At 34.4% G+C, this 25,667-nt stretch overlaps 2 protein-coding genes across 4 annotated transcripts; both read left to right on the forward strand.

The window, feature by feature from the left end:
* Positions 1–15,530: 15,530 nt before the first annotated feature.
* On the forward strand, positions 15,531–17,115 carry LOC133791772 (uncharacterized). Its single transcript, XM_062229689.1, has one exon. The coding sequence runs from the start codon at positions 16,080–16,082 to the stop codon at positions 16,977–16,979; it is 900 nt and encodes a 299-aa protein (XP_062085673.1). The 5' UTR covers positions 15,531–16,079; the 3' UTR covers positions 16,980–17,115.
* Positions 17,116–19,921: 2,806 nt separating this feature from the next.
* Positions 19,922–25,023, forward strand: LOC133791776 (F-box protein SKIP17-like). Of its 3 annotated transcripts, none has more exons than XM_062229696.1 (13): positions 19,922–20,380; positions 21,067–21,242; positions 21,427–21,621; positions 21,721–21,831; positions 22,113–22,198; positions 22,274–22,395; positions 22,862–22,926; positions 23,046–23,118; positions 23,199–23,261; positions 23,420–23,484; positions 23,663–23,737; positions 23,864–24,133; positions 24,536–25,023. In XM_062229696.1, exons 1-12 carry the CDS (start codon positions 20,021–20,023, stop codon positions 24,078–24,080), a joined length of 1,608 nt encoding a protein of 535 aa, XP_062085680.1. In that variant the 5' UTR covers positions 19,922–20,020; the 3' UTR covers positions 24,081–24,133; positions 24,536–25,023. The 3 variants fall into 3 exon arrangements, with proteins under 3 accessions (XP_062085680.1, XP_062085676.1, XP_062085687.1); XM_062229692.1 differs by having other exon boundaries at positions 19,924–20,380; positions 24,532–25,023; XM_062229703.1 differs by having other exon boundaries at positions 19,924–20,380; positions 23,420–23,460; positions 24,532–25,023.
* The last annotated feature ends 644 nt before the right edge of the window (positions 25,024–25,667 follow it).

Raw genomic sequence — 25,667 nt, forward strand, 5'->3', positions numbered from 1 at the left:
ATATACTCACAAACTTGCTAATGGTGTGTAATGCCTTGGGTAACCAAGACTGTTACACTGTGTATTTAAAATAGTGCAAGACTTGCTAATCAAGTCGTTTGAACATAAACGTGATTCTAAAGTCAACTGACTGGTTAGGGTTAAAAGATTTTGATCATAAAGTGGTTGACTTTAATTAAAATAAGAGTTTGATGCACGAGATCCCAAAAATAATGCTTACAAGGCGGTTACAACCCTCAAAAGTAAATACAACTGCAGCCAACCTAAATGGAAAAAATACAATTTTTGGCTCTAAGCCCTGTAAATCCCTCGGCCGTGGAGTTCGAGCAGCTGCCGATGTACACACCACCCCCAAATCTCTCCAACTCATGGCTGGTCCAGCTTTCCCTTCCCTTTACCAACACCACGTAGCACTCGTGAGCCAAGGCTCAACAAGAAAACTAAATTCAATAAGTATAGATACAGCAAAGTGTGCATAGTAAACTTAGATTAACCAGCTCAATCAATAGCAGAATATAAGAAATAAGCTAGGCAATAGTAAACAGTTTAGTCCAAACATATAATTCAATCTTAATACAATTAATTAGGTGTCGATGCCCTTAGGCCAAGCCCTCTAGTTATTTAGATGATCTCGACTCGCTTAGGTCGAGCTGCATTCAGCACGCTTAACATATAATTCTGGTTATTTCCTTAAATTTAATTTGACTATTTCCTTTAACCAAAAGACCAAAGTGCCCCCTAATGATAACTCAGCCTTTGTTGCCCATAAAGGCGCAACAATCATTTTCCCCATTTCCCGCTAATTCCTCGAGTTGTCCTACAAATTCCCAATTAATCATGATATGCCCAACTAACTACCAAATACTTACCCGTTACTCGATAAATCCCAAATTTATGTTAAATTTCCCAAAATACCCCTAGGCTCACCCCAAGCAGGGTATGAAACCCCGCTGTGACTATTCTGCTAATCCGCTCACTAGGATCGCCCCAAGTCGAACACTGCAAATATATCTACATAATAATGTGGTCTTAATCATTTTAACACATATAATCACATTTATGCCCTTATAAACAAGAACGGACCCACATGCATCTTTAATACACAAAAACATACATATATATATATATTCATATTATCATATAAACCATGTATGCCACGTAGTCACACATTAAATCAATTAATCACACACACACACACACATATATATATATATATCCAATTATGCCCACTTGACACACTAATCAAGACACTAAGCCTTATTAGCATTTTTGGGACGTTACAACTATCCCCTCCTACTGAAAATTTTGTCCTCGAAATTTACCTGAATAAATTGTGGTATTGATGGAACGCCCTACTTCCTTAGAGTCGTAACTAAGTGATTTTAAAATATGCAATTAACTCGCCAATCGAGATTTTAAGACAAAAGTGTAATTAAACCATAAACATAGTCTTATACTTTGAAAATAATTCCATTCATTGAAAAATCATAAAGCATTTAACATTTGGGGATCCAAAAACACTGTTTAGAAATATTTACAACTAAAAAATATAACTAAAGTTGGCTAAACGATAGAATCTAGGTTTAGTACAACCATCTCCCAAAAATACCCTCGGTCGTGGCAGCCAGGAAGGCCAAACATGTACGCGTCGCTTCACGCTCTCCGTACTCATGGTTGGTCAATTTTCCCCTTGCCCTTACCTGCACCATAGAACACCTGTGAGCCGAAGCCCAGCAAGAAAACCCTCACAAGCAGATAACATATGCATCTTTAACATTCAACATATAATCAAGCCACCATCAGGCTAAACATATACGACCATGTCGTCCCAAGCACTTTACTAGGCCCTGGGTTCGCGGTCCACACCGTGTGGATATCCCAAGTATCCTTTAGGGTCTCACCCTGGCAACTCGCACTCCGCGTGCTAAACGCTGCTCTCGGCCCCTTGCCGTACTTGGCCTTGCCGTTCTCGGCCTTCGTCATTTTCGACCCTCGCCGTTCTCGGCCTTCGCCGTTCTCGGTTCTTGCCATTCATTCACATATATGCACACATAGCATAATTAACCAAATACTTAAACACGTAAAAACTCAATCAGTGGGGCTACACCCTACAACACAATCATATAGGGTCGTGCCCTGCAACACAAGCTATAGCGCATCACCCTGCTCTACGGGTACAACAGTTTTCTTACCTGTGTCCCGAGCTTCCCAAGCACCAATTCCCCGAGCACAGTCCTCTAATCCGAGCCTCGTTGAACCCTAGTCACAACGTATTAACAATATCCATCCATCAAGTTCTAATCCATTAAATAACTTTGGGTCATAATTTTAGTCTCCGGGACATTGAATTCTATCAATCTAGGAGATAAAATCCATCCCGAGCCTTAACTGTTGGATTCCCGAGCCTAAAACCCCCTTAAAGCCCAAAAGCACACTAAGTGTCGCGGCCCCATGAGCCCATGCCGCGGCCCGCCTCAACCAGAGACCTTCGACCCCAAAATAGGGCAGGCGCGTCGCGGCCCAAGCTAGGGCATGCCGCGGCCCGCCCCTCTTCCTGGCCTCCAACTTGTTCTAGAGGGTTGCGGCTCAGCAAGAACAATGCCGCGGCCTGACCCTACGAACCCAGAAAAATCCTCCATTTTTACCTCCAAAACCAAGCCAATTTACCCCAAAATCCATCCAACAACTCAAACTAATCATCACAGAAGTTCTACCACAATCTCAGCAAGAAAACCTAAAAAGAGTTAACCCCAAATCTCATGTAAAACTCTAGAATGGTCTTTCACCTATCCCACATGCAAACTTCTGAAATACCAGCAGGAAACCAATATAATTCACTAAGTTAAGAGCTTACCTTGAGCTGAGTTGAATCCCTGGATTAGTTCCCTAAGCTCCAAGCTTCTAACTCCCAAAATCCCAGCTCAAAATCCTTAGTTTCTGGTTAGATTCCACCAACATGCACCAAGCTTCCAAGAAAGAAAAGGGAACTGAGAGATAGAGAGAGAAAGGGTCGGTTTCCTTAAGTTCTGAGCACTTCCTCCCTTTTGTTTTATTTAACTTAAGTTCTGAGGTTATCTCAAAGGCTCGGGGTGCCAAAAACATCCCCAAGGGCAAAATGGTAAATTTCCCCAATATTCCCTCCTAAACATTCTAACTTCAAATATATCTCAAAATATTTATTTCCATAACCCGATAACCCCATAAAACGTCTAACGCCCGAAATACCCCTCGACTCGCCCCGAGTCGGGATTTCGACCCCGTTGTGACTTTCTAGCTAACCGCTCCCTAGGACTGTCTCGGAACGTGCAACCCAGATATATCACAAATATATCACATTTATGCCCTCAATGGGCTAAAATTACAAACATGCCCCTAATAACCAAATGGGGCCCACATGCATATTTAATTCACCTAAACATGCATCTCTAATCACATACTCATAAAAAAATTCATATATTATAATAATAAATCACTTATTGCCCTCCAGGCACGCTAACCAAGGCCCTAAGCCTTATTAGAAAATTTGGGATGCTACAATTGATCTCGCATAGCCGATTCTAGCTCCCATGTCGCTTCCTCGACTCTGCTATTCCTCCATAGGACTTTGACTAGAGGGATTGTCTTGTTCCTCAAAACCTTATCCTTTCTGTCTAGGATCTAAACTAGTCGCTCCTCATATGACAAATCTATCTGTAGCTCCAGATCCTCATATCCCAATACATTGGTCGTATCTGATACATACTTCTGAAGCATTGAGATGTGGAACACATCATGAACTCCTGATAATGACGGGGGCAAAGCCAATTTGTAGGCTACCTGCCCGATCCCCTCCAAGATCTCAAAAAGGTCCTAAGAATTTAGGGTTCAGCTTGCCCTTTTTCCCAAATGTCCTTACCCCTCGTAATGGTGAAACTTGCATAAATACGTGGTCCCCTACCTGGAACTCCACATCCCTACGCTTGGGTCAGCATAGCTTTTCTGTTCTGTTCTGCGAAGCAAGCATTCAAGTTCAGATCTTCTCAATAGCTTCATTAGTCTTCTGAACCATCTCCGGTCCCAAATACTTCCTCTCCCATATCTCATCCCAATGAATGGGCTATCTACACTTTCTTCCATACAACATCTCGTATGGAGCTACTCCAATCATTGATTGATAACTATTGTTGTACGAAAACTCAATCAATGAGAGGTACTTATTCCAAGAACCCTCGAAGTCTAGCACACATGCTCTAAGCATGTCCTCTAATATCTGAATTTTCCTCTCAGACTACCCGTTTTTCTAAGGATGAAAAGTTGTACTGAACTTCAACTGAGTTCTCATAGCCTTCTGCAAACCACCCCAAAACTTGGAGGTGAATATGGGATCCTGATCAGATACTACAGACTTAGGAACCCCATGAAGTCGTACAATCTCCCTCACACACAACTCTGCATACTGATCCACAGTATAGGTTGTCCTCACTAGCAGAAAGTGAGCTAACTTGGTGTACCTGTCTACTATCACCCACATCGAGTCATGTTTCCCCATCGTCCTGGGAAAAACTCCTACAAAATCCATAGTAATATCTTCTCATTTCCACTCGAGAATACCTAAAGACTGTAACAACCCTGCTGGGCGAGGGTGTTCAGCCTTTACCGGCTGACAGGTCAAACACTTTGCTACGTACTCAACCACACCCTTCTTCATCCCAAGCCACCAATACAAAGCCCGTAGATCCTGATATATCTTTATGGTGCTTGGATGGAGTGAGTATGGTGTAGTATGGGATTCATCAAGAATCTCTCGTTTAATACCCATATCCATCGGAACACATATCCGATCCTTATACCTCAGCAAACCCGTCTCTGAAATGGAATAATCCTTAGTCACTCTAGCTAGGATATCCCTCCTAACCTCCTACAACTGCGTATCACTCATCTGGCCCTCTCTTATCCTCTTCAAGAGGATAGAATGTAAAGTAATATTGGCCAGCTGGTCCACTACCAATTCAATTCCTGCTCTGATCATCTCCTCTACCAATTCTTTTGATATTTGTTTCGAGCTAAACAACTGTCCTTGATCCCTTCAGCTCAAAGCATCTGCCACTGTATTGGCTTTTCCTGGGTGATAAAGGATGTCACAATCATAATCCTTCACCAACTCTAGCCAACGTCTCTGTCTCATATTTAGGTCATTCTGGGTGAAGAAATACTTCAAACTCTTATGATTGGTGTATATCTCGCACTTCTCCCCATACAAATAACGTCGCCATACTTTTAGTGCGAATACCACCGCTACTAGCTCCAAATCATGGGTAGGGTACCGCTGCTCATATTCCTTCAGCTGTCGCGATGTGTAGGCAATTACCTTCCCATTCTGCATCAACACACATCCCAATCCCAGTCTTGATGCGTCGCAGTATACTACAAACTTATCCCCATCTGAAGGAAGACTCAACACTGGAGCAGTAATCAATCGATGCTTCAATTCCTGGAAACTACCTTCACATTTTTCTGACCATGTGAACTTGAGATTCTTCCGCGTCAACTCAGTCAACGGTGAACCATCTGTAATATCCAGCTAATCCAAGAAAACTCCTAACCTCCGAGGCATTCCTTGGCCTCGGCCAATCCCTAACTGCTTCTACCTTGGCTAAATCCACCTTAATCCCATCTTCACTGACAATATGTCTAAGAAATGTTACATCCGGTAGCCAGAGCTCACACTTCTTAAATTTAGCATACAACCGATGCTCCCTTAATCTCTGCAATACCAGTCGGAGATGCTGCTCATGCTCTGCCTCTGAACAAGAGTAAAACAGGATGTCGTCGATGGAGACAATCACAAACTGATTCAAGAAATTCTTGAACACCCTGTTCATCAGATCCATAAATGCTGCTGGGGCATTGGCCAATCCAAACGACATGACTAAGAACTCATAATGCCCATACCTCATATGAAAGGTCATCTTCAGAATATCCTCGTCCTTGAACCTCAGATGGTGATAACCAGATCGAAGATCAATCTTTGAGAATATCGTCTTATCCAGCAGCTGATCGAACATATCATATATCCTCGGTAGTGGGTACTTGTTCAACTCCCTGTATTCTATACACATCCTCATAGTTCCATCCTTCTTCTTCACAAATAAAACTGGAGCATCCCATGGTGAGAAGCTAGGTCTGATAAATCCTAAATCTAGTAGCTCCTGTAACTGTATCTTCATCTCTTTCAGCTCTGCCGGAGCCATCCTATATGGTGCACTCGACATTGGTTCTGTACCCGATGCTAACTCAATGACGAACTGAATCTCCCTGTGCAGTGGCAGTCCCGATAAGTCCTCAGGAAACACATCCAAGAACTCACACATCAGTCTAGTCTCTCCTGGCCCTACTGGCATGACTCTAGTGGTATCCACCACACTGGCTAGAAAACCTACACAACCTCCTTGTAATAGGTCTCTAGCCCTCAACGCTGATATCATAGGAATACGGGGTCCGTGCACAGTACCCACAAAAACGAAGGGGTCCTCACCCTTAGGCTCAAATGTCACCATATTTTTCCTAAAATTTAATCTGACTATATCCTTTGACCAAAAGACCAAAATGCCCCTAATGATATCTCAGCCCTTTGTTGCCCATAAGGGCAAAATAGTCATTTGCCCCGTTTCCCGCTAATTTCTCAAGTCGTCCTACAAATTCCCAATTAATCCTGATATGCCCAACTAACTACCAAATACTTACCCGTTGCTCGATAAATCCCAAATTTATGTTAAATTTCCCAAAATATCCCTAGGCTCACCCCGAGCCGAGTATCAAACCCAGTTGTGGCTATTAAGCTAATCCGCTCACTAGGATCGCCCCGAGCCGAACACTACAAATATATCCACATAATAATGTGGTCTCAATCATTTTAACACATATAATCACATTTATGTCCGCAACAGGCCAAAATTACAAATATTCCCTTATAAACAAGAACGGGCCCAAATGCATATTTAGTACACATAAACATGCATATATATATATATTCATATTATCATATAAACCATGTATGCCACATAGTCACACATTAAATCAATTAATCACACACATATATCCAATTATGCCATCCTGACACACTAATCAAGGCACTAAACCTTATTAGCATTTTTGGGACGTTACATGGTGTATGGGGAAAAAAGGTTGGGTTGTGTTCCTCTCAAGGTGCTCATTCCAATATTAACACCCTCTAGCCTTCAGAGGGTAAGGAGCTCATAAAAAAATGCAGTCAAATTCTTGCCAACGTCACCTTTAATCGGCACGTGAGACTTGCTTCGACATCGGCTGCTAGCGAAACTTTGGTGTCAAGCTCATCAGTTAGTGCTCTTCTTGGGTGGTCGGTGTTTTGACAGTCAATGACTGGGGCATTGGTGTGACTTTACATGAAGATAGAGGAAGGAGGAAAACGAGAGGGAAACGTGGAATTTTTTGTTTTGTTTTTTTTTTTTAGCATAAATGCCCTCTGAGTTTTTCGTTTTTGATAATTCAATCTTTAAGAATTGATTTCAGTAATCAAGTCCTTGAGTTTCAAAAGCAATAACAACTAAGTCATTTTAATTAGAGAAATTATAGTAAATGACCCAAAACAATTACATCAAGAAGCTCAATGTCCTCATTTTAAAAATTGTAGAGAAATGATCCTTTTACATTGGTTGTTACCTAAATTGCCCTTATTATGTAAGTCTCTCATTTGCATCTCATTAAAGTGATATCCATAAAAAATGTCCTCTTTTTTTAGAATGATAATTAACAAATGTCTCTTATTTTTAAGTTAGAAAAAAGTAGTTTTTCTTTTTTAATATTTTTAATTTTATTATATTTTTGTTTTTCTTGTTTACTATTTTCTATCATTTTTTTTTATTTATTTATCATCATATGACTTTAATATCGTGGTATGTGTATATTAGTTTTTATTTTAAAGTTATATTGATTTTTTTTTCGTTTTTTATGCACTGTTGGTATATTATTTTACAGCTAGTGTATATGTTTTTTTTGTTATAATATTTAGTTTCTATCTTGTTATACATAATGGTAATATATAATTTTATATCATGGTATATATATTTTAATGATAGTATATAATTTTGTTAGCAAAACAAATACATTTTTTAGTAATAATTTTGTAAGTGTTGTTGGTATATTATTTTTCAACTCAGGATATGCATTTTGTAGTATGATATATTTTTTTTAGATGATATTTAGGTTCCACCTTGTTATGAGTAATGATGGCATATAATTTTGTTAGCATGTTATATACATTTTAATGGTGATAGATAATTTTGTTAGCATGATATATATATAAATTTTTTTAGTAATAATTTTTTAATTGTTGATGGTATATTATTTTGGCTATTTAGGATTTTTTTTCCCTCGGAACTATGACGTATACATTATCGTGCCCCCTGATTTTTTCGGGCCTTAAAAAATTCCCTCCGAACTATTCACACGGTTGTAAAGTGGGACTTCCACCCAATTTTGTCCAATGTGGCTAACGTCATGCTGACCTGACTCTTTGCTTGTTGATGTGTCTTGGCCACGTCAGTGTCGCATGTGTATTTTAAAAAAATAATTTAAAAATATTAGAAATCTCTTTTTTTTTTATTAAAAATTAAATTTTTTTTGAATAAATAATATTTTATAAAAAAAGTTAATTTTGTAAGATTTGATTTAATTTAAATTATTTTTAGTGTAATGATTTACTTTAAATTTATTAAATTTTGAACAAAAAAGAGATTTTTAATATTTTTAAATTACACACTTATGACGCTGACGTGGACTGATAACTCTACAAAATAGAGTTATTTTACCACTTTTTATGTGCTAATTGTTGCTTAATTCTTGAGTTTTTAATTGATTTATTAAGTTTTTAAGTAATTTTGAATTTATTAGGCTTAATTTAATTTTATAGATTTTTGTGTGTTTTTATAGTTATTTTGTTGTAAAATATTGTAGCTAATTATTTAAATTATTGTTGTTTAGTTTGGGGTAAAAAAATGTTGTTTTATTGAAACTAAATGTTAAATATAAATTAAGTTATAATTAATATTTTCAAAAAAATTAAATTGATTTATTTTATAGTTGAAAATATTTTATTATGATTTAGTTTATGTTTATTTTGTAGGGAAGTTATTGCAATTTTTGACTTTGAAAAGTAAGGAAAAGAATGAAGAAAAGTGGCATTTTTGAGAAAAATAAATAAAAAGATGGCATTTTTGAAGACCACCAGCCCAAGCCCAACCTTGGGCCCGCTCCAGCCAGGCCCATCACGTTTTTCCTCCTGCCAGCTCTCTCCACCAAAGCACACCGTTCCCTTCACCCACAACTTTGCTTTAGCGCCCAAGACTCTCCACGTGGCAGCATCATCAAGCCTCTCCTCCTTCATCAAAGCTCTAGATCACGCCACCTGCCACCTTCCCAGCATATAGTCTCAACACCACAGCTCCTTCACGCCTGGCACACCACAGCTTCCCAAGCCTGCTCCATTCCAGGCCCAACGCCCTGCCTTCTCTCATTCCAGCAGGCCCGCAAGCCCAACTCGACTCCAAGCACCAACAATTCAGCCACAAAAAGACAGCCACAATCTTTTACCCAACCAAAGACCACAGCCACAAAAATAAGACCAAAACTCACATTTTTATTCCCAATATTTTTCACTCAAATATCAATTCACTATTCCTTATTTTTCTTACCTAAATAAACATTCCTAATTCATTTTTTTACCCTAGCTTTTCACTAATCTTTTACCCAACCAAACATTTCATCTTTCCAATACTTTTACACTTACTCTATTTATCCTACCACTTCCCAACACAATTAAATTAATCAATTTATTTATTTTAATTTGATTAATTTAATCTCCATATTTTGCCTATAAATAGAGTCTTGTAAGACCATTTGGGGGGCTATTCTTCTTCATCTTTTTTCAACCTCTTCTACACTTCACATTTCTCTCTTCTTTTCATTATTTTCTCTCTACCATTTTCATCTTTTGAAGAGCATGTCAAGTATGTTATTTTGTCATTTTTATTTCAATCTAGTTATGAGCTTCTAATCTTTTTCAAAGGTTATTAAGATAATGATGAAGCAAAATGTAACTAGATAGTATTTTTTTGTTGTATGTTGATCTCCCATTTGTACAACATTGTTTATGAATTTTTCTATCAAAGATATGCATTTTTCATCTATTATTGAGTGTTAAAGCATATTACACTTAGTTCTTCATTATGCAAAAATATGATATTCTTTGATTAAATGTTTTTCATTAAATTGTTCACATCTAATTCTTAGAGCATAAGTACCAGATTTTGCCTAAACATAATCTCTTTGATTTCTTGTAGTTTCATTAGGTTGTAACACAACTAATGCTTAGAAATTATATCTTTTATAAGTGAAGAAAAATCCTACCTTTTTTAAAGTAACTTGTGCTTGAATAGAAAATGTATCTTGAAAAAAATATAGTGTGATTTATTTCAACTATATCTAAACTTGGGAATCAATATACTTATAAATACTATTGAACTTGCATTTTGTGGATTCTAATATCTTAATAATCTTATTTTACATATATCATTTGAAAACCATTTTTCTATTTAATCTTAAATCTTTTTATTACTTGTCTTTTATTTTTCTAAAACAAAATCTCATCAAATATTTGGAACTAGGTTAGAATATTATTGCTTTGTTTGAAATAGTTTCTTTTGATGTTAGTCAACTCCCATGGGTTCGGCCTCGTACTTACATGAACATTATATTCCGAAACGAATCGTGCACTTGCGAGTTTAAATATTAAAACACCCTCTTTTGGGATCAACATGGACAAGACACATCAGCAATCAAAAAGTCACGTCAACATGTCGTTAGCCACATTAGACTGAATTTGATAGAAGTCCCACTTTATAACACTGTGAATAGTTTGGGGAGAAATTTTAACAGTCTGAAAAAAATTAGGGGGCACGATAATGTATAGGTTATAGTTCAAGGGGCAAAAATCTTAAATAACCTATTATTTAAAAATTTAGTATATATGTTTTTTGTGGTATGGTATATCATTTTTTAGATGATATTTAGTTTTTATCTTGTTATATATAGTGGTGGTATATAATTTTCTTAGCATTGTATATACATTTTAATAGTGGTATATAATTTTGTTAGCATTGTATATACATTTTAATGATGGTATATAATTTTGTTAGCATTGTATATACATTCTAATAGTGGTATATAATTTTGTTAGTATGTTATATATATATTTTTTCATTTTTTAAGCATTGGTATATTATTTTCCAACTCAGTATGTAATTTTTTTTTTGTAGTATGATATTTCATTTTTTTTTGTAGATGATATTTAATTTCTATTTTGTTATATACAACGGTGATATACAATTTTGTTAGTATACTATATTCATTTTAATAGTGGTATATAATCTTGTTAGTGTGGTGTATACACTTTTTGAGTAATAATATACTAATTTTATTTTTGTTAAATATTTGTATGATATATAATTTTATTATCATGGTATATTGATTTTTTGTCTTATGTTATATAAATACTATGGTACATATGATATATATATTTAATAGTATGATATATCTATTTTTTGTACTATAATATATCAAATTAATATATCATGCTAATAAACTTATATACTATAATTTTTTTAAAAAAAAAAAGCAAGATCAATTGATATGAAATATCAATAATAATGAAATTTAATTTACTATAGTATAAACAATGCATCTACCGTATTAATAACAATAATTAATAAAATATAATCTTAATACAATATTGACCATACAACTTTAATATATCATCCCACAGAAAATATATATACTAGTTTGGAAAATGATATACCAACAACGCATAAAAAATGAAAAAAATAAATGTAACTTTAAAATAAAAACTAATTAAACAAAACTAATATACATATACCATGATATTAAAATATTTAGAATGATATAATATCAATTAATTTGCTAAATGACTTATTTGGTAATATATAATATTAAGGAGGTGGATGAGCTATTTTCTTACAAAATTAAAAATGTAGACATTTAATTTTTTCATACGCTATTAAAAGTCCTTTTGCACCAAGTCCATTTTAATTAATCTTTATAACAAAATTCTAAGTTTATAATGGATAATTTTGCCATTTTTCTAAATATACTTCCAATCTTTTTTAAACATCATATTGTATAAAAAAAATTCATTTTAAAACTAAAAATTTTGTGAAAAGAAAATAAACAATTAGAAATTATTTGCTTTTACTTGTAAAGCTCAAGAAGTTGATCGTTATTTTTTTTTTCTTTTCAGAAAATGAACTGCCAGAATAGCAAAAAAGTCAGGGTACTAGATACCTTCAAATTTTGATAGTTATTTTTGTAAATAAAATGCTAAAAACAATATTAGGTGTAGATATTCTTTATTTATTGTTAATATAATAATTTTATCTGGCCTCATTTTTTTTTTAAATTTTAGCCCGACAGTTGTCAAATCACGTATGATGGCATATAGACATATCTTGCACCATGGATCCATGGTTTGCTTGAGGTGTGACCGTTTTCAACCCTAGTTGTTTTTTTCATTTTTTTTCTTTTTAATAATGTTACTTATGCAAAAGCAAATCGATGAAAGAAAAAAAAATCAATAATTAAATAAATAAAATATTGGATGCCGTATGGTTGAAGCTCAAATTAGTGTATTATGTTTTTGTGTGTGGGACTAACTCGTGTGTGATCTGTCCATCCTCCATGGGACGAGTTGGTGCTATCATCACATGGGAGTGAGATATATGTTTTCCCAAACAGGTCAAGAGCAAAGGGTCCAATCCAAATGTGGGATTGGGATATTCAAATCCAAAAATTCTCACTTGTTACTAAAATCATTAATGAGGGGGCTTTTAGTTAATAGCTACGTAATATTGTCTCTTCAAAGTGTGTTAGGGGCAAATCTATTACAATTTGAAGGGCAAATGTCACTTTATTATTAGGATTGTGTTTTATATTAAAATGAATTGATGTTAAGTGGAGTAACATTTTCCTTTATAAAGATATTATTATTGCTATATATTTTATATGTGAGAATTTTTTCACATTTAATATGCCCTCTCACGTTTTAGCCTGAAAGTGTGTACATTATGAACGACTTTAGATACAATATGACCGAACATGAATATTTGATATAATGTCACAATGCCGACTTAGGAAATTTGTGAGAATATAAAACATCACAAAGTTGGTCAGGAAATTTATAAGTATACACATCGTCTGAAACAAGTTATAGAATCCAACATAAATCGACATAGATTGGAAATGTTTCAAACTGATGTCAAGAATGGAGTGCAACGACACTAGGAATAAGATTGGGGTCCATCTAAAAATCAATTAGTGTTAAGTGAAGTAGCAATTTTTTTTATAAAAATATTGTTGTTATTATATATTTTTACATCTAATAAAATCAATAGAGATAAAATGTATTGGTCTTCCAGTACATTAACCTCTTTTCGTGACATGCATGATCTTTCCTTTGGAGATCTCAATATGCATGATAGTGATAAATAGAGAGACAGAGTGTCCCTTCAATTTCAAGGCATAGTGAAATTCCACAAGTTACGGATTTTATTAGCCTTTGTCGTCTCTATTATGACTTTTTAAAGGCTTTTAGGGAGGTGGACAATGATTTCCCTTGTCTCAAATTAAGTTGGTAGAACACAAACCATAATTGTGTTTGGAGAAACAAAACACTCTTTGTGTAAATGTGACTTTTACTTTTTCATTTGGGTTAATTTTAGAGGCTACACAAGACATAATACGAGATTTTTGTGTTGGTGACTCTCAACTTGAAGATTTTTTTTTTTTTTTTGGATTCTAATATACAAGATATGAATCTATTGGTGATAATGATGACACTTCCTCTCTATTAGTAGTAAGTAATGGGAAACCAATGAATTTAGCCTCTTTATAAATAGGATTTTGATGGATCCTTTGAGAAGGTTTGTTGGTAGGGCCAAATTCTACCCAATTAAACTAGTATTATTACTTCACGTTCTTCTTCACTGGTCACTAATTTTCATTTAGTTATACAATATTTACATCACCATGACGCTCACAACAATTACTGATAGAGTGGTTTGTTGTCGATGACTTATATTTAATTATCAATTATGTTAGTCATATATAACTAGCTTTTTGCTAAACAAGGTGGTAAATTTCGATGTTTTTTTGACTTTCGTCACTAAACTCTACATGCTTAATAATTAGATCAGATCGATTATAATTTATTCCACGACCCCTTTTCCCCAATTGTCAAGGCATTTTGTTCTTTATGCCATTTTTATTATTGTATATTAATTTCTAATGTTACTTTATACATCTATTAATATCAAAACTTGTGGAGCACCCATTTGCAATTCAACTCGGAACAACCATCCCCCACCTTCACCTGCTAATAAATTCTTCAAAATACTACACCTTTACTAGTTGTATACTTCGAAGGTCATACTTCAAATTTATTGTGCCCATGAAACTTTAATGAGCACGTTCAGTAATTAAAAAAATCAGATTTTTGCAAGAAAGCAAAAGAGAGGAAAAGGAAACTGTTGCTCTCATGAACAACAAAATCCATTGTTGATGGTCAGTCATAGCCCTTGGTATTACTTGTCAGTGGTAAAATTATGATGTTCATTTTGTTAAGAAGTGGGGTACCTAGTTCCCAAATTGTTAAGGAAAGATGATTTTCCATAATGACTATGTAAATTTCATAGAAATGGTCAATTGGGATCCTATTCAAGTCATAATTTTTGGAGATGTATATTTACTCTATCTAATAATCTAAATCCCAAAATAATTGCCATATGTGGTGGTCCAATCCTTGGTCCACCCAAAAGACATGACAATTCATCAAATGCTAAGACCTTATCATAGTAAATCATTGTTGCTTATAATGACAGCACTAGAAAATAAAGGACAAAATTAACCCATTAAAATTTTGTCCTTGTGGTTCTCTTATATTATATATAATGCTTATTAAACATATTACACAAATATAAACTGTAGTTTTGAAAGTATTGAAACCAAGGTTAACAAGTGTCTGTGCACAATAGAGTTCACTAATAGCTACATAAGATGAATCAAGTTAGTCTTTGATTTTATCAATTAACCCCAAAAAAAAAGTAAAGAAGATAAATAGTGGCTACACGAATTTGTGAACTAACAGCAAAATATGATGGTGAAAGTGAAAATATAGGTGCCTACCCTTTTTTAAACTTTGTTTCTTTAGCTTTTGATGATTTATGTTTGTCTTAATCAGGACAGTTATGGCAAAGTAAAAAAAAAATCCTGCTGAGGGAGGGAGGTTTCAAAAGTGTAGTCCTTTTTTTGGTTGTCTTCAAGCTTTGAAATCTTCAGCTCCAATGCATGTGTAATGTCAGTTAAAGAAGGAGGCCCATTATGATTCTTTTAATTATGAAGTAGAAAAGAAAAAATAAATAAAAAATAAAAACAGTGACCCATCGATGAGAGAGAGAGAGAGAGAGAGAGAGAGAGAGAGAGAGAGAAGCATAGAAGCTTTTTGCATAGCTTTTTCAATTTGTATAACGTAGTATAATACCCCAGCCTTTTCCAGCCAATACCCATTTGTGACTTTGCCTGGTTTCTCTCATATTTAGTCCTTTCAGCTCAATCTGATTTGATTAGAGCTTTCAATCTTCCTTGCCTGTGTTTTGTCTCTCGAACCAAATGGTCTTTGCTTTGTGTTCTTTTGTTTCGGGGTCGTTTTAATTCCTGATGTCATTACTTGGGAAACAGATGTTAACAGTGAACACAAGTTTTACTCGGTTCTTGGGTTTCAAACAAGAAGACAGCAGGAGCAAATCGAAGCATTCAGAAGCTAAACCTGAAGCGTTTGCCTGATGGTTCTGTGTTATTGTCCATATATATAAAGGTAGAAGTCCCTTTTCTTTGTATCACTTTTTAAGCATTTAGAGTTTTCTAGCAAAGAAGCCTGAAAATTAACACCAAAAAACTTAAAGACGGTTTGGAAAAAGTCAGTTTAAGCTGGTATCATGAGGGATTTTCCTTCTTGTTTTGGTGAAAATGGTATTCAAGTTGCTGATTCTTCATCTTCGAGCACTAGTAAAAATGCTCAGAACTTGGTTACCTGTGTGTATCAATGCAAATTACGTGGTCGTTTATGCTTGATTACCGTAACATGGACCAAGAATCTGATGGGTCAAGGCCTTAGCATTGGGATAGACGATTCGGCCAACCAATGCCACTGTAAGGTTGATATAAAGCCATGGTTGTTCTCCAAGAGAAAAGGGTCTAAAAACTTGGAGGTGGATTCAAGCAAAATTGAGATGTATTGGGACTTGACTAATGCCAAATTTGGTGCTGGCCCGGAACCATTAGAAGGGTTTTACTTAGCTATCATATTCAATGGAGAAATGATTCTACTTCTTGGGGACTTGAAAAGAGAGGCATGTAGGAAGATTGACTCCGAACCAGGGCGTTGTAATGCCATTCTTATTGCCAAGAGAGAGCACTTATTTGGGAAGAAATTCTATGTTGCCAAGGCTCAGTTTATTGATAAGGGTCAGACACATGATGTTGCTATTGAGTGCGACACTGTTGGGCTCAGTGATCCTAGTCTTGTGATACGCATTGATAGTAAGCCAGTGATGCAGGTGAAGAGGCTGAAATGGAAGTTCAGGGGAAACTACACCATTTTGGTTGATGGGTTACCAGTTGAAGTATTTTGGGATGTTCACAATTGGCTCTTTGGCAATGCCATGGGAAATGCAGTTTTTATGTTCCAAACTTCTCTCTCAGCTGAGAAGCTTTGGTCTAGCCAATCTGTATTTGATCCTTCGCTACTGACTCGGGCTTGTTCTCAGCAAATGAAAGATTGTCAATCACAAGGTCTGGGTTTCTCCCTAGTATTGTATGCTTGGAAGAATGAATAGATTATGGAGTTGTATTTTTCAGTTTTGAGTGTTGATGGAACAAACTACTAATGTTGCTTTGATAAATATATGTGATCCATACAGTAAATGCTAGTAAAAAAAAGAAAGAAAGAAGAAGACTTGGTTGTTCTCTGCATTCTTTTCTTTTTTTCTTTTTTAAAGAAAATATGCATAGCATGATGAATTGTATACTCCTGCCACTCTTGGTTTTTGTAGTGTTTTTCAGTCTTTCATAAAATGCATATTTACATGACCTGTTCTTAGAAATTAATTGTTGTGCTGGAACCAATTAAACTTATCATACACTTCCAAGTTCCAATTGAAACCCAAGAAAATAGAGATATTTGACTCATTGAACTTGGAAGTTTTCTTCTAGAATCTATATCCAAGAGCCATGCAAAGGTTCTGTGATCAATCAATTAGACTGATCTGAACTTGGTACTTGCCATGGATGGCAGCTTCAGAGAATCATGTCAAACGAGGAGCTTCTTATCTTTGTCATTTGTTTATTACTGGGGTTGGTCATAAAATATATAATGGACTGTAATTTACATGTGGCTGTATGATGAAGTATCGAATTTGAAAGTACAATGATGGAAACACAGATTCTGACAAAGATATGCTATTCCTCATATGTTTGTGTAGTGTTAGTTTCATTATATTTGGCTCATTTTCTTGTATTACATGTAAAGAGTACACTGCAGAATAATAATTTAAATGTCCTTGAACTTTTATGAGGCGACTTCGATCGGTATATCAACATCCATTTACACATTATTGAAACATTTACACACGCATTTATTGTTGAGATCTTTCGTCTATTCTTCAAATTAGGTCGTGTTTGGCAGAAAAGAAAGCACATGATATTTTTATGTGTTAAATTACGAAATTAGAATGTATTTTGGAAAATTAATCCACCACTAAATTAATCATTATAGCATGAGAGATGATGAGATGGTGATTTAATCTAAGTGAGAAATTTGAGGTAATTTTATCTTACTTGATCTCTCATTTTCATATAATCTTTATTTTTTGGCACATTTTTATATAATCTATTAGTGTGACAAAAATCTACATTTTTTTCTTATTATTATTTCATTATTTTTTAGGGGCTCATTATTTATTATTTGCAAAGAATCAACTCATTTGTTTGTATTATTATTATTTTAATACGATCTAATTCTATGTTATTATGTCCTATTGCTAAATAGGACATTATGCTTGTAATGTATTGTTTTTCCATTGAATACGTTTTAGTTGGAGAAGTGAGTGTGGTGTGTTTCGGTAAAAACATGGTAAAGTCTAGGAGACTCCTCTTGATTTGGTTTGATATTCCATGTGTTTTAAGAAGCAGCCAAATTGTGCTCCTCTGGCAAAACCATTATGGCATTTTGTATCTTTTTGTAATTGTCGGCTTTCAATCTATTCAATCTTCGTTTTGTTCTTTTGCATTCTCTTATTTTATTCAATTATTATGGCTCATATAATTAAAATAGAAATAGTAGCTTAATTTTAAGTTAAATTTAACCATACTTTCTGTGTGAACCAAATTTTAGCGTTAAGAAATGTATAAAACCAATTGTTTCAACAAACATGTTTAAGGCAATGTGATACAAAATGACAAGTATGATTTGTTTTCAATTAAATAAAGAGTAATAATACATGCAATTATGCAATTATGCATCCAAATATTACACACATCGAGTAACTATTTTTATCAACCAATTATATTTATTATAACTGAAATTCATTATTTTAAAAAGTAGTATCATGTTACTGTTTATAATATCTGGATGCATGCATGTTCAAAGTAATTTCTTAATCAATGCAGAATCAATCAAATTTTACTCTACCTTATTTTATTAAGGAATTTAAATAGAAATATTAGTTTCTATTTTTGAATGCCAAGATATTGGTGATGTAAGCCAATTATATGAATGTATTTAAACTTGTCTTATGTGATATTTATAAATAGTATTCTTTGGAACCATAGCACCATTTTAGGGATCTTAGATTTTGATATCAATATAATTAATCTTTTGTTTAACTATTGTAAGAATTTTCACTAACTTGTCTTAAACATTCAAGAGTATTTTGCAAGTAAACTTTCAATGTTTTAGTCATCTTCTAAATTAATAAGGATTCTTCTAGTTAATATTAATTCTGAATTACCAGATTATTATTGATTAATTGATTTCCCGCATAGAAAGTATCAATTATGAAAAATAGTTAATCCTATCAATTTTTTAATCTAATACTTTCTTCTACTCAGTTTGAATCCCCCCAAGTAGCATTAAGTAGTGAATATGCAAAATAACATTTTATTTTACATTATTTTTTTGAGCAATTATTTTACATTATTATTAACACAAATATATATTATTTAAAGAAGATAGAATGTAGGTATGTTTAGACTTAGAACAAGATTTGGAAATATCACACTTTATGCTATATTTACAAAACAGTACTCAAGGATAAGAAGGAATCAGGATAATAAGTATATATACTAAGAATGGTATAAATATCTTAATTAGTTTATTAAAACTAGAGACATGATTTGAACTTAAGTTCACCACCACGTTAGGAAAATTATAATAACACATTCAACACTTTTTGCTGTTTGGTAAATTGCTTTTGTTTTTCTTATTTAAATAATTAATTAACGGAACGAATAATCAATGTGACAGAATTAAAAAAAAATTAACAAGTAGGAAAAAAATATTTTTTCGTTGAAACAGTAAATATTATTCTATTCTGATTATTATTATTATTGTTATTGTGAGAGAAATGCTGGGTTAGATTCGGTGGTGATTATTAATTGACGTGTAAACTCTAGAAAAAAAATAATAAAAGAAAAAGCAGAGGTGAGGTGTGATGTAAGAAAAATTCCCATATAAATTCACATGCACACACGAAGAGGGACACGTGGCGAGAGATGGGTCGTCGGTATCTAAGCTCCCAAAAGACAAACTGTCTGTGTGTTGATTGTAATTTGTATGGCTTTGGTATCCCAATAATCCCTTCTCCACTATCCCATAGCTATGGATACCCTTCTCCTCACCTTGTCTTCCATGGCTAAGCGACCTTGTCCTTCTCAAAACCCTACAATCCAAAACCCTAACCTCGATTTCGATATGGATGTCGACATGGACCACCTCCTTGAGACAATCCTTCTTCGCCAGCACTCCCCTCCCGACTCATCCCCGTCCTCTTCTTCCATCGATCTCTCCTTCGAGAGGCTCCTCGACTCCAGGACCTCCGATTCGGATCAGACTCAGCTCATCGATCGCGCCATGGGTTTGGGAACTCTGCTCCTTGAGGCTGGTAAGCGCTCTGCCAGAAAACGCGCCTCAAAGCACAATTCTTTTGCCTGGGCTCTCCCTCCCGACCTCACCATCAAGGTACGTTTTCTATTCTTTTTTTCTTTAAATTCATTTAAGTATTAAATTTGTTCTTGAGTTGGAATACTATCATTTTGTCTATTTTTAAATTTTGATTTTGATTTTGATTTTGATGTTTTGTTGGTTATGTTGTTATGAATTGGGAATTGATAAATGTATGCTTATCTGATGGCTTTAAAATATATTTTTGATTGCAGTTTTTCAGGTTTTTGTGGCTATTTGACTGCTTTTAGTATTCGTATTCTGCTATTTGTTATTTTTTTGGTGATAATCAGTCAAAATGAACTTCTTTAATAGAATTGCAATTACGAACCTAACAATAATACCAAATCAATGTAATGTTGGTTGTGAATATTTTTGGAGAAATGACGCTGATTGATTTTTTTTTTGCACATAGTTTTTAGAAACATCGACGGACGATTTTAGAAGCATTCGTCCATTAACATACGAGTAGCTTAAAAATTTGACTTGGGAAAGGTTGAATATTATCTAGGATTTCTTATAGCATTCCATAATACATGGATCATTGCAAACTTAGCATATATTTTTTGGACGATTATAATGCTTTAGACCAATAGGAGGTCAAGTATTCAGCACTAATATGTCATCATCTACTACTATGACTGGTAGCACTCTGGAAGGAAAGAAAGCATCTTCATACTTGATGTTTTGTGATGGATGTGCAGGTCTTTTCCATGCTGGATACACAAAGCCTTTGTTATGCAGCAGCTACTTGTTCTATGTTTAACAAATGTGCCACAGATCCCTCATGCTATGCCAACCTTGATCTGACAACTGATGTCCCCAAAGTTAACAATGCAGTAGTATCCACAATGATCCACCGAGCAGGGAAATCCCTTCAGTAAGAATTCCTCACTCAGAAACCTTAGATTTTAACATAGAATTTTGTAAACGATTTTTCTTGTAGTGGCATCTATGAGCAACTGGATATCTTATATTCAATAGTTGTAATTATGCATTGAGATTGAATAGCATCTTATTATATGCTTTTCATTTTCTATTGTATTTATTAAATGGTTATGCAGGTCTTTGAAGCTTGGTGTAGTTCAAGGTCCAAATGTATTGGCTGGATCCAGTCAGCCACTAGTTTACACAATTAGAAATTCTGTAGAAGTATCTAACTTTTCGTGGAACGACAAACGATCTAGACAAGGGAAAGAGTCATCTATTCTAACCCGATCTTGTTTAAGCCCTTTAGTTGGTGACAGTGGTGCTCCAGGGTATTACTAAATTTATGAAATTTATCAATTAGGTGTATACAAAAATTTCCTTTTCTTTGCTGTTGATGTTTATACTTTTCTTTCACTTGCTTCTTACAGGACCCTTTTGAGAAGGTTGCACCTTTACAACATTGAAAGAATGGATAACACATCACTTTGTGGGGCATTGACGGCTTGCCCATCTCTCCTTGATTTGGAAATCGTTGGCCTGTAAGTTACTCTGAGCTGAATTTCTTTTGTGCATTAATTTTTTTTCTTCAAGTTCTTAGAAAGTAATTATTTAATGCCAATTTGAGTTGCAAATTGTTTGTCTTTCTTTCACTGGCTATCTAAAATCTGATGCAATATTGTTGGGATCAATTTGCATGTATATGTTTTGCTTAGTAGTTAGTTTAATGGCTTCTATGGATAGATTGTATCTGAATGGTTATTGTATAAAAACATGTTATTGATTTTTCATTAATAATTTTCGTTTTTCTTTTACTAACTAGCCATGTTGAGTTGAGGCAAACATTGATGTCAGTTAGTGCAAACTGTCATCTGATAGAGCGTTTGTTCTTTGAATCTTCAAAAACAGGTATAAAATCCTTCTCATAGGTTCTTAATTTTTATCTCAAGATTATTTTTAACCACAGTGTGTCTTGAATGGCAGGTAGAGATGACAGTTTGAAATCACCAACCTGCGTTGATTTTGTGAATAATTGTCCTAATCTGACTTCATTGGCTCTTAGGGGATTTAAGCTGCATGATTATAAAGTTCGCATACTTGTTAAGGTACAACTAGGCATTTCAAGAATTAATACTCCCAAGGTTCATATATATATTTGGGCTATAGTTGACATTATAATAATGTTTGGAAGCCTGCTTTATAGGTTAATTCTATTCGTGTATAGGGACATGCTATATTGTAATTTATGAGTAGAAGGGTCTTGATAGGTGAAAAGAAGATTTTAACGTAACAATTGGTCTTGTGCTGGTCCCTTTTCATATTTTTTCCTTAGGAGCTCTAGACATTTGGTTGTTTAACTTAAAATTTAACTGTCTACTCTAAGGTAAACACTTAGTTGCTTTTACAAATGTTAGATGTTTTATATTTTGTTCTTTATAACATTGTCTTCTGATCCCTTCGATAGTCTCGGTTTGAAATTTCTGCAGCATGAGATGTGAGTAGTAATTGGCTACAAGAAAATTGCTTTAAGGTAAAATGCAATAATCTAATTTTTTATGGGTACTCATGCAGGGATTTAGAAAACTAAAATACGTTGACTTTTCAACATCCTATTCTATAACTGGAACTTTTCTGAGGTCAGTTATCATATTCATAAGTGGATTAAATCTCATGTAAATCCATTAAACAGTTCCCATATTAGACATGTTCCATTATTTGTTCCATCTGATACAATGAGGAACATTTTATCTTTTAGGAACCTTGGAAGCAGCTTGGGGGGGAATTTCCTAGAATTCTTGATTTTACGGGACTGCATGCATCTGAAAGAGGTGAGAACTATAAATAGTCCTATCCATTTGTCCTCATTTCCCAATTTTCTCTATGTTAATGATCTAAATCTTTTTTGCAGGTTGAAGTTGTTCGGCTTTTGACTACTATTATCGCAGGGGATTTCAAGTACCTCAGAACTCTTGTAGGTGGCCGTGCTCTTGAATTCTTGTTGCAAAGACCTTCATATAAAGCTTCCACATAGTGTTATTGGTGTATTATTGATCATCTGATACTTGCAGCTTGCAGTTTGATGTTTGAGTTCAATTCTAATTTTTTTTCCATTTGTACTGCCTTGAGCAGGACATATCTAATAGGGAAGGTTTGGCTTCGGAGAGTGACTGGTATGATAGATGTTACACCTCTAGGTAGTTGTTCTTTGCTTTTATTGGATTGGGAAGGATGCTTAAACCATTATGTATATGTAGTACACATTGAAATTATTTGAACTTTGCCTCCTTTGCGTAGATTGTTTTTATCTTCAGACAGTTCTCAAGCCTAGAGTTTTTCTAGTAATAATTTTTTTTCCCCTTAAACATCATGCAGTGTAATCCCGATAAAGCAGGTGTTGGATGCAAGACCTGACATCTGTTTGCTGGCTGAGTTTCCATCAGAAGGAAGGTTGGTTTATTCTTCAGTAATTGTTGTTGATTCTTGAACTGGAAAATTTTCACTTGTGATGATAAAAACAATTAGTATTAGGAGATATATTTACCAATATCATATTCCATCTGGATTTTTTTGCAGTTACATTGAGATTGATCAAATATTTGAGAGTGAGCTAAATAGTGATATCAGTCTGCCATCACAACTGAGCAGTCACACTTCAGATGGTTCAATGTTTATGAGTTTTTCTGAAAGCAGTTACAATAGTGACCATGGTAGTGGCAACGAGGATGGTCGAGATGCTGGTTTTGTTGTTTTTGAGGAAAGCTCAGATGAGGTGGACTTTATTGTTGTGTGAAATAAGTATCTAGGATGGCAAGGATTGAAATTTGTGGAAACCAAATGGATAAGGTACTCTCACCCTCTCATAATTACAAACACATATATTCTTGCAGGATGCAGCTTGTTTCTACAGATTGCATCATCATGTGAGTTTTAGTTTCATAACTTGTGTATTTTGTCACTTTTACATTGCATTTTGTGCTACTTGCATGTGTGCAGAACAGAAAGATGTAGGATTTTATTATTTCTGATATCCTACCCTTCAAACTCAACTCAATATTACAAAATTTGATCAAATTTTTTAATTCCTACACAGATGAATACAGTTTTCAGAACATTCTTATATCGAGGACAGTGCTTAAAATCAGCATATAGTTAAATTATCTGCTTATAAACTTGTATGTAGTATAGCTGCATTTTGTACAAGATAATAGTACTCTAATTACCCTCTGCACATGTTTTGACAGACAGCTTGTAGGTGCTACAGAATTTGAAGGCTCTATTCGACACGGCTTGATCAAGTGTGGTTGGCAAAATTGTCACATAGCAGTGGTTGTGGCATCTTATCCTTGCCCCTGTACCACTTTGGAAGCTGTAGAAGCATTTCAGCTTATGGTTGATTGAGTCTTCATGCTTTAGCAAGATGTCTTAGTAGTCATTTAAAGGGCCTTTCAAATCTTTTTCTTTGGCTTCATTTGCAATATTAATCATATCATTCAGAGGTCGATAGTTATCTTTTTAACTCCCTTTCTTTAAATTTGCATCAAAAGAGCTCTTCGCGCATTCATTATGGTTTGTCCATAAGATTTTAGCTCAGAGCCGGGCAAAACATGTTGCAGGGATCATAACATTATTTTCCCACCAAAGAGAAAAGAAGACAAAATAAAAGGGGACATCACAAGTGACTACTTATGTATGTAATATGTATATTACTAGTTTATTGTTTGTTTTCGTGGCTAGATGGAATTTTAGATTGCAAGTTTGATGTTATAATATTAGATGGGTGGAGCTTTGGATGATAGGTTCAAATAAATTGAAATTACGCCCATTAAAAAAGCAATTAAAGAGGGGAAATGTAATTCTGTTGTTAATGATGTTAATATGTTTAGGCCTGTTTTGTTCTATGAAGCTTGAAATTTGAGGAGTGAGGAGGGAGAAGAAAATATATTTTGTCCTTGGATTTTAACAAGGGACGAAAAAAAAAACAAGGAAAAGTGGCATGATTATGAAAAGATTTATGTAAAAATCTACAATAGGCTATGATTATTGATAGGGTAGGTACGATACGTTTACTGGTAGGTAGGTTATAATCCTAATTATTCATTCAAAGTATATGAGCATGATAAATGACCCAGAATTGTAATGTATAATTGTAATCTAGATCTATGTTTTCGCATATAGCATGATAAATGACTAAGAATTGTAATGTATAATTGTAATCTAGATCTATGTTTTCGCATATACGAGGGATCATAGATCACTTAGATTGATAAGTATTCCTCTTCGAAAAAAATTCACCATGCCTGCAAGATGTAGAAAAAAACTTCCTAGGGTACTTGCTTAAAGGTACTTCGACGCTTAAATCAGAAAAAATGATCTCTGA

The sequence above is a fragment of the Humulus lupulus genome, chromosome 1 (assembly GCF_963169125.1).
Source record: "Humulus lupulus chromosome 1, drHumLupu1.1, whole genome shotgun sequence".
Classification (NCBI taxonomy): domain Eukaryota; kingdom Viridiplantae; phylum Streptophyta; class Magnoliopsida; order Rosales; family Cannabaceae; genus Humulus; species Humulus lupulus.

Coding starts and splice junctions, on each gene's coding strand:
- LOC133791772 (XM_062229689.1), top strand. CDS start 16,080: ATGAGGGATTTTCCTTCTTGTTTTGGTGAAAATGGTATTCAAGTTGCT.
- LOC133791776 (XM_062229696.1), top strand. CDS start 20,021: ATGGATACCCTTCTCCTCACCTTGTCTTCCATGGCTAAGCGACCTTGT. Junction 23,485..23,662: donor GATAGATGTTACACCTCTAG/GTAGTTGTTCTT, acceptor AACATCATGCAG/TGTAATCCCGATAAAGCAGG. Junction 23,738..23,863: donor GAGTTTCCATCAGAAGGAAG/GTTGGTTTATTC, acceptor ATTTTTTTGCAG/TTACATTGAGATTGATCAAA.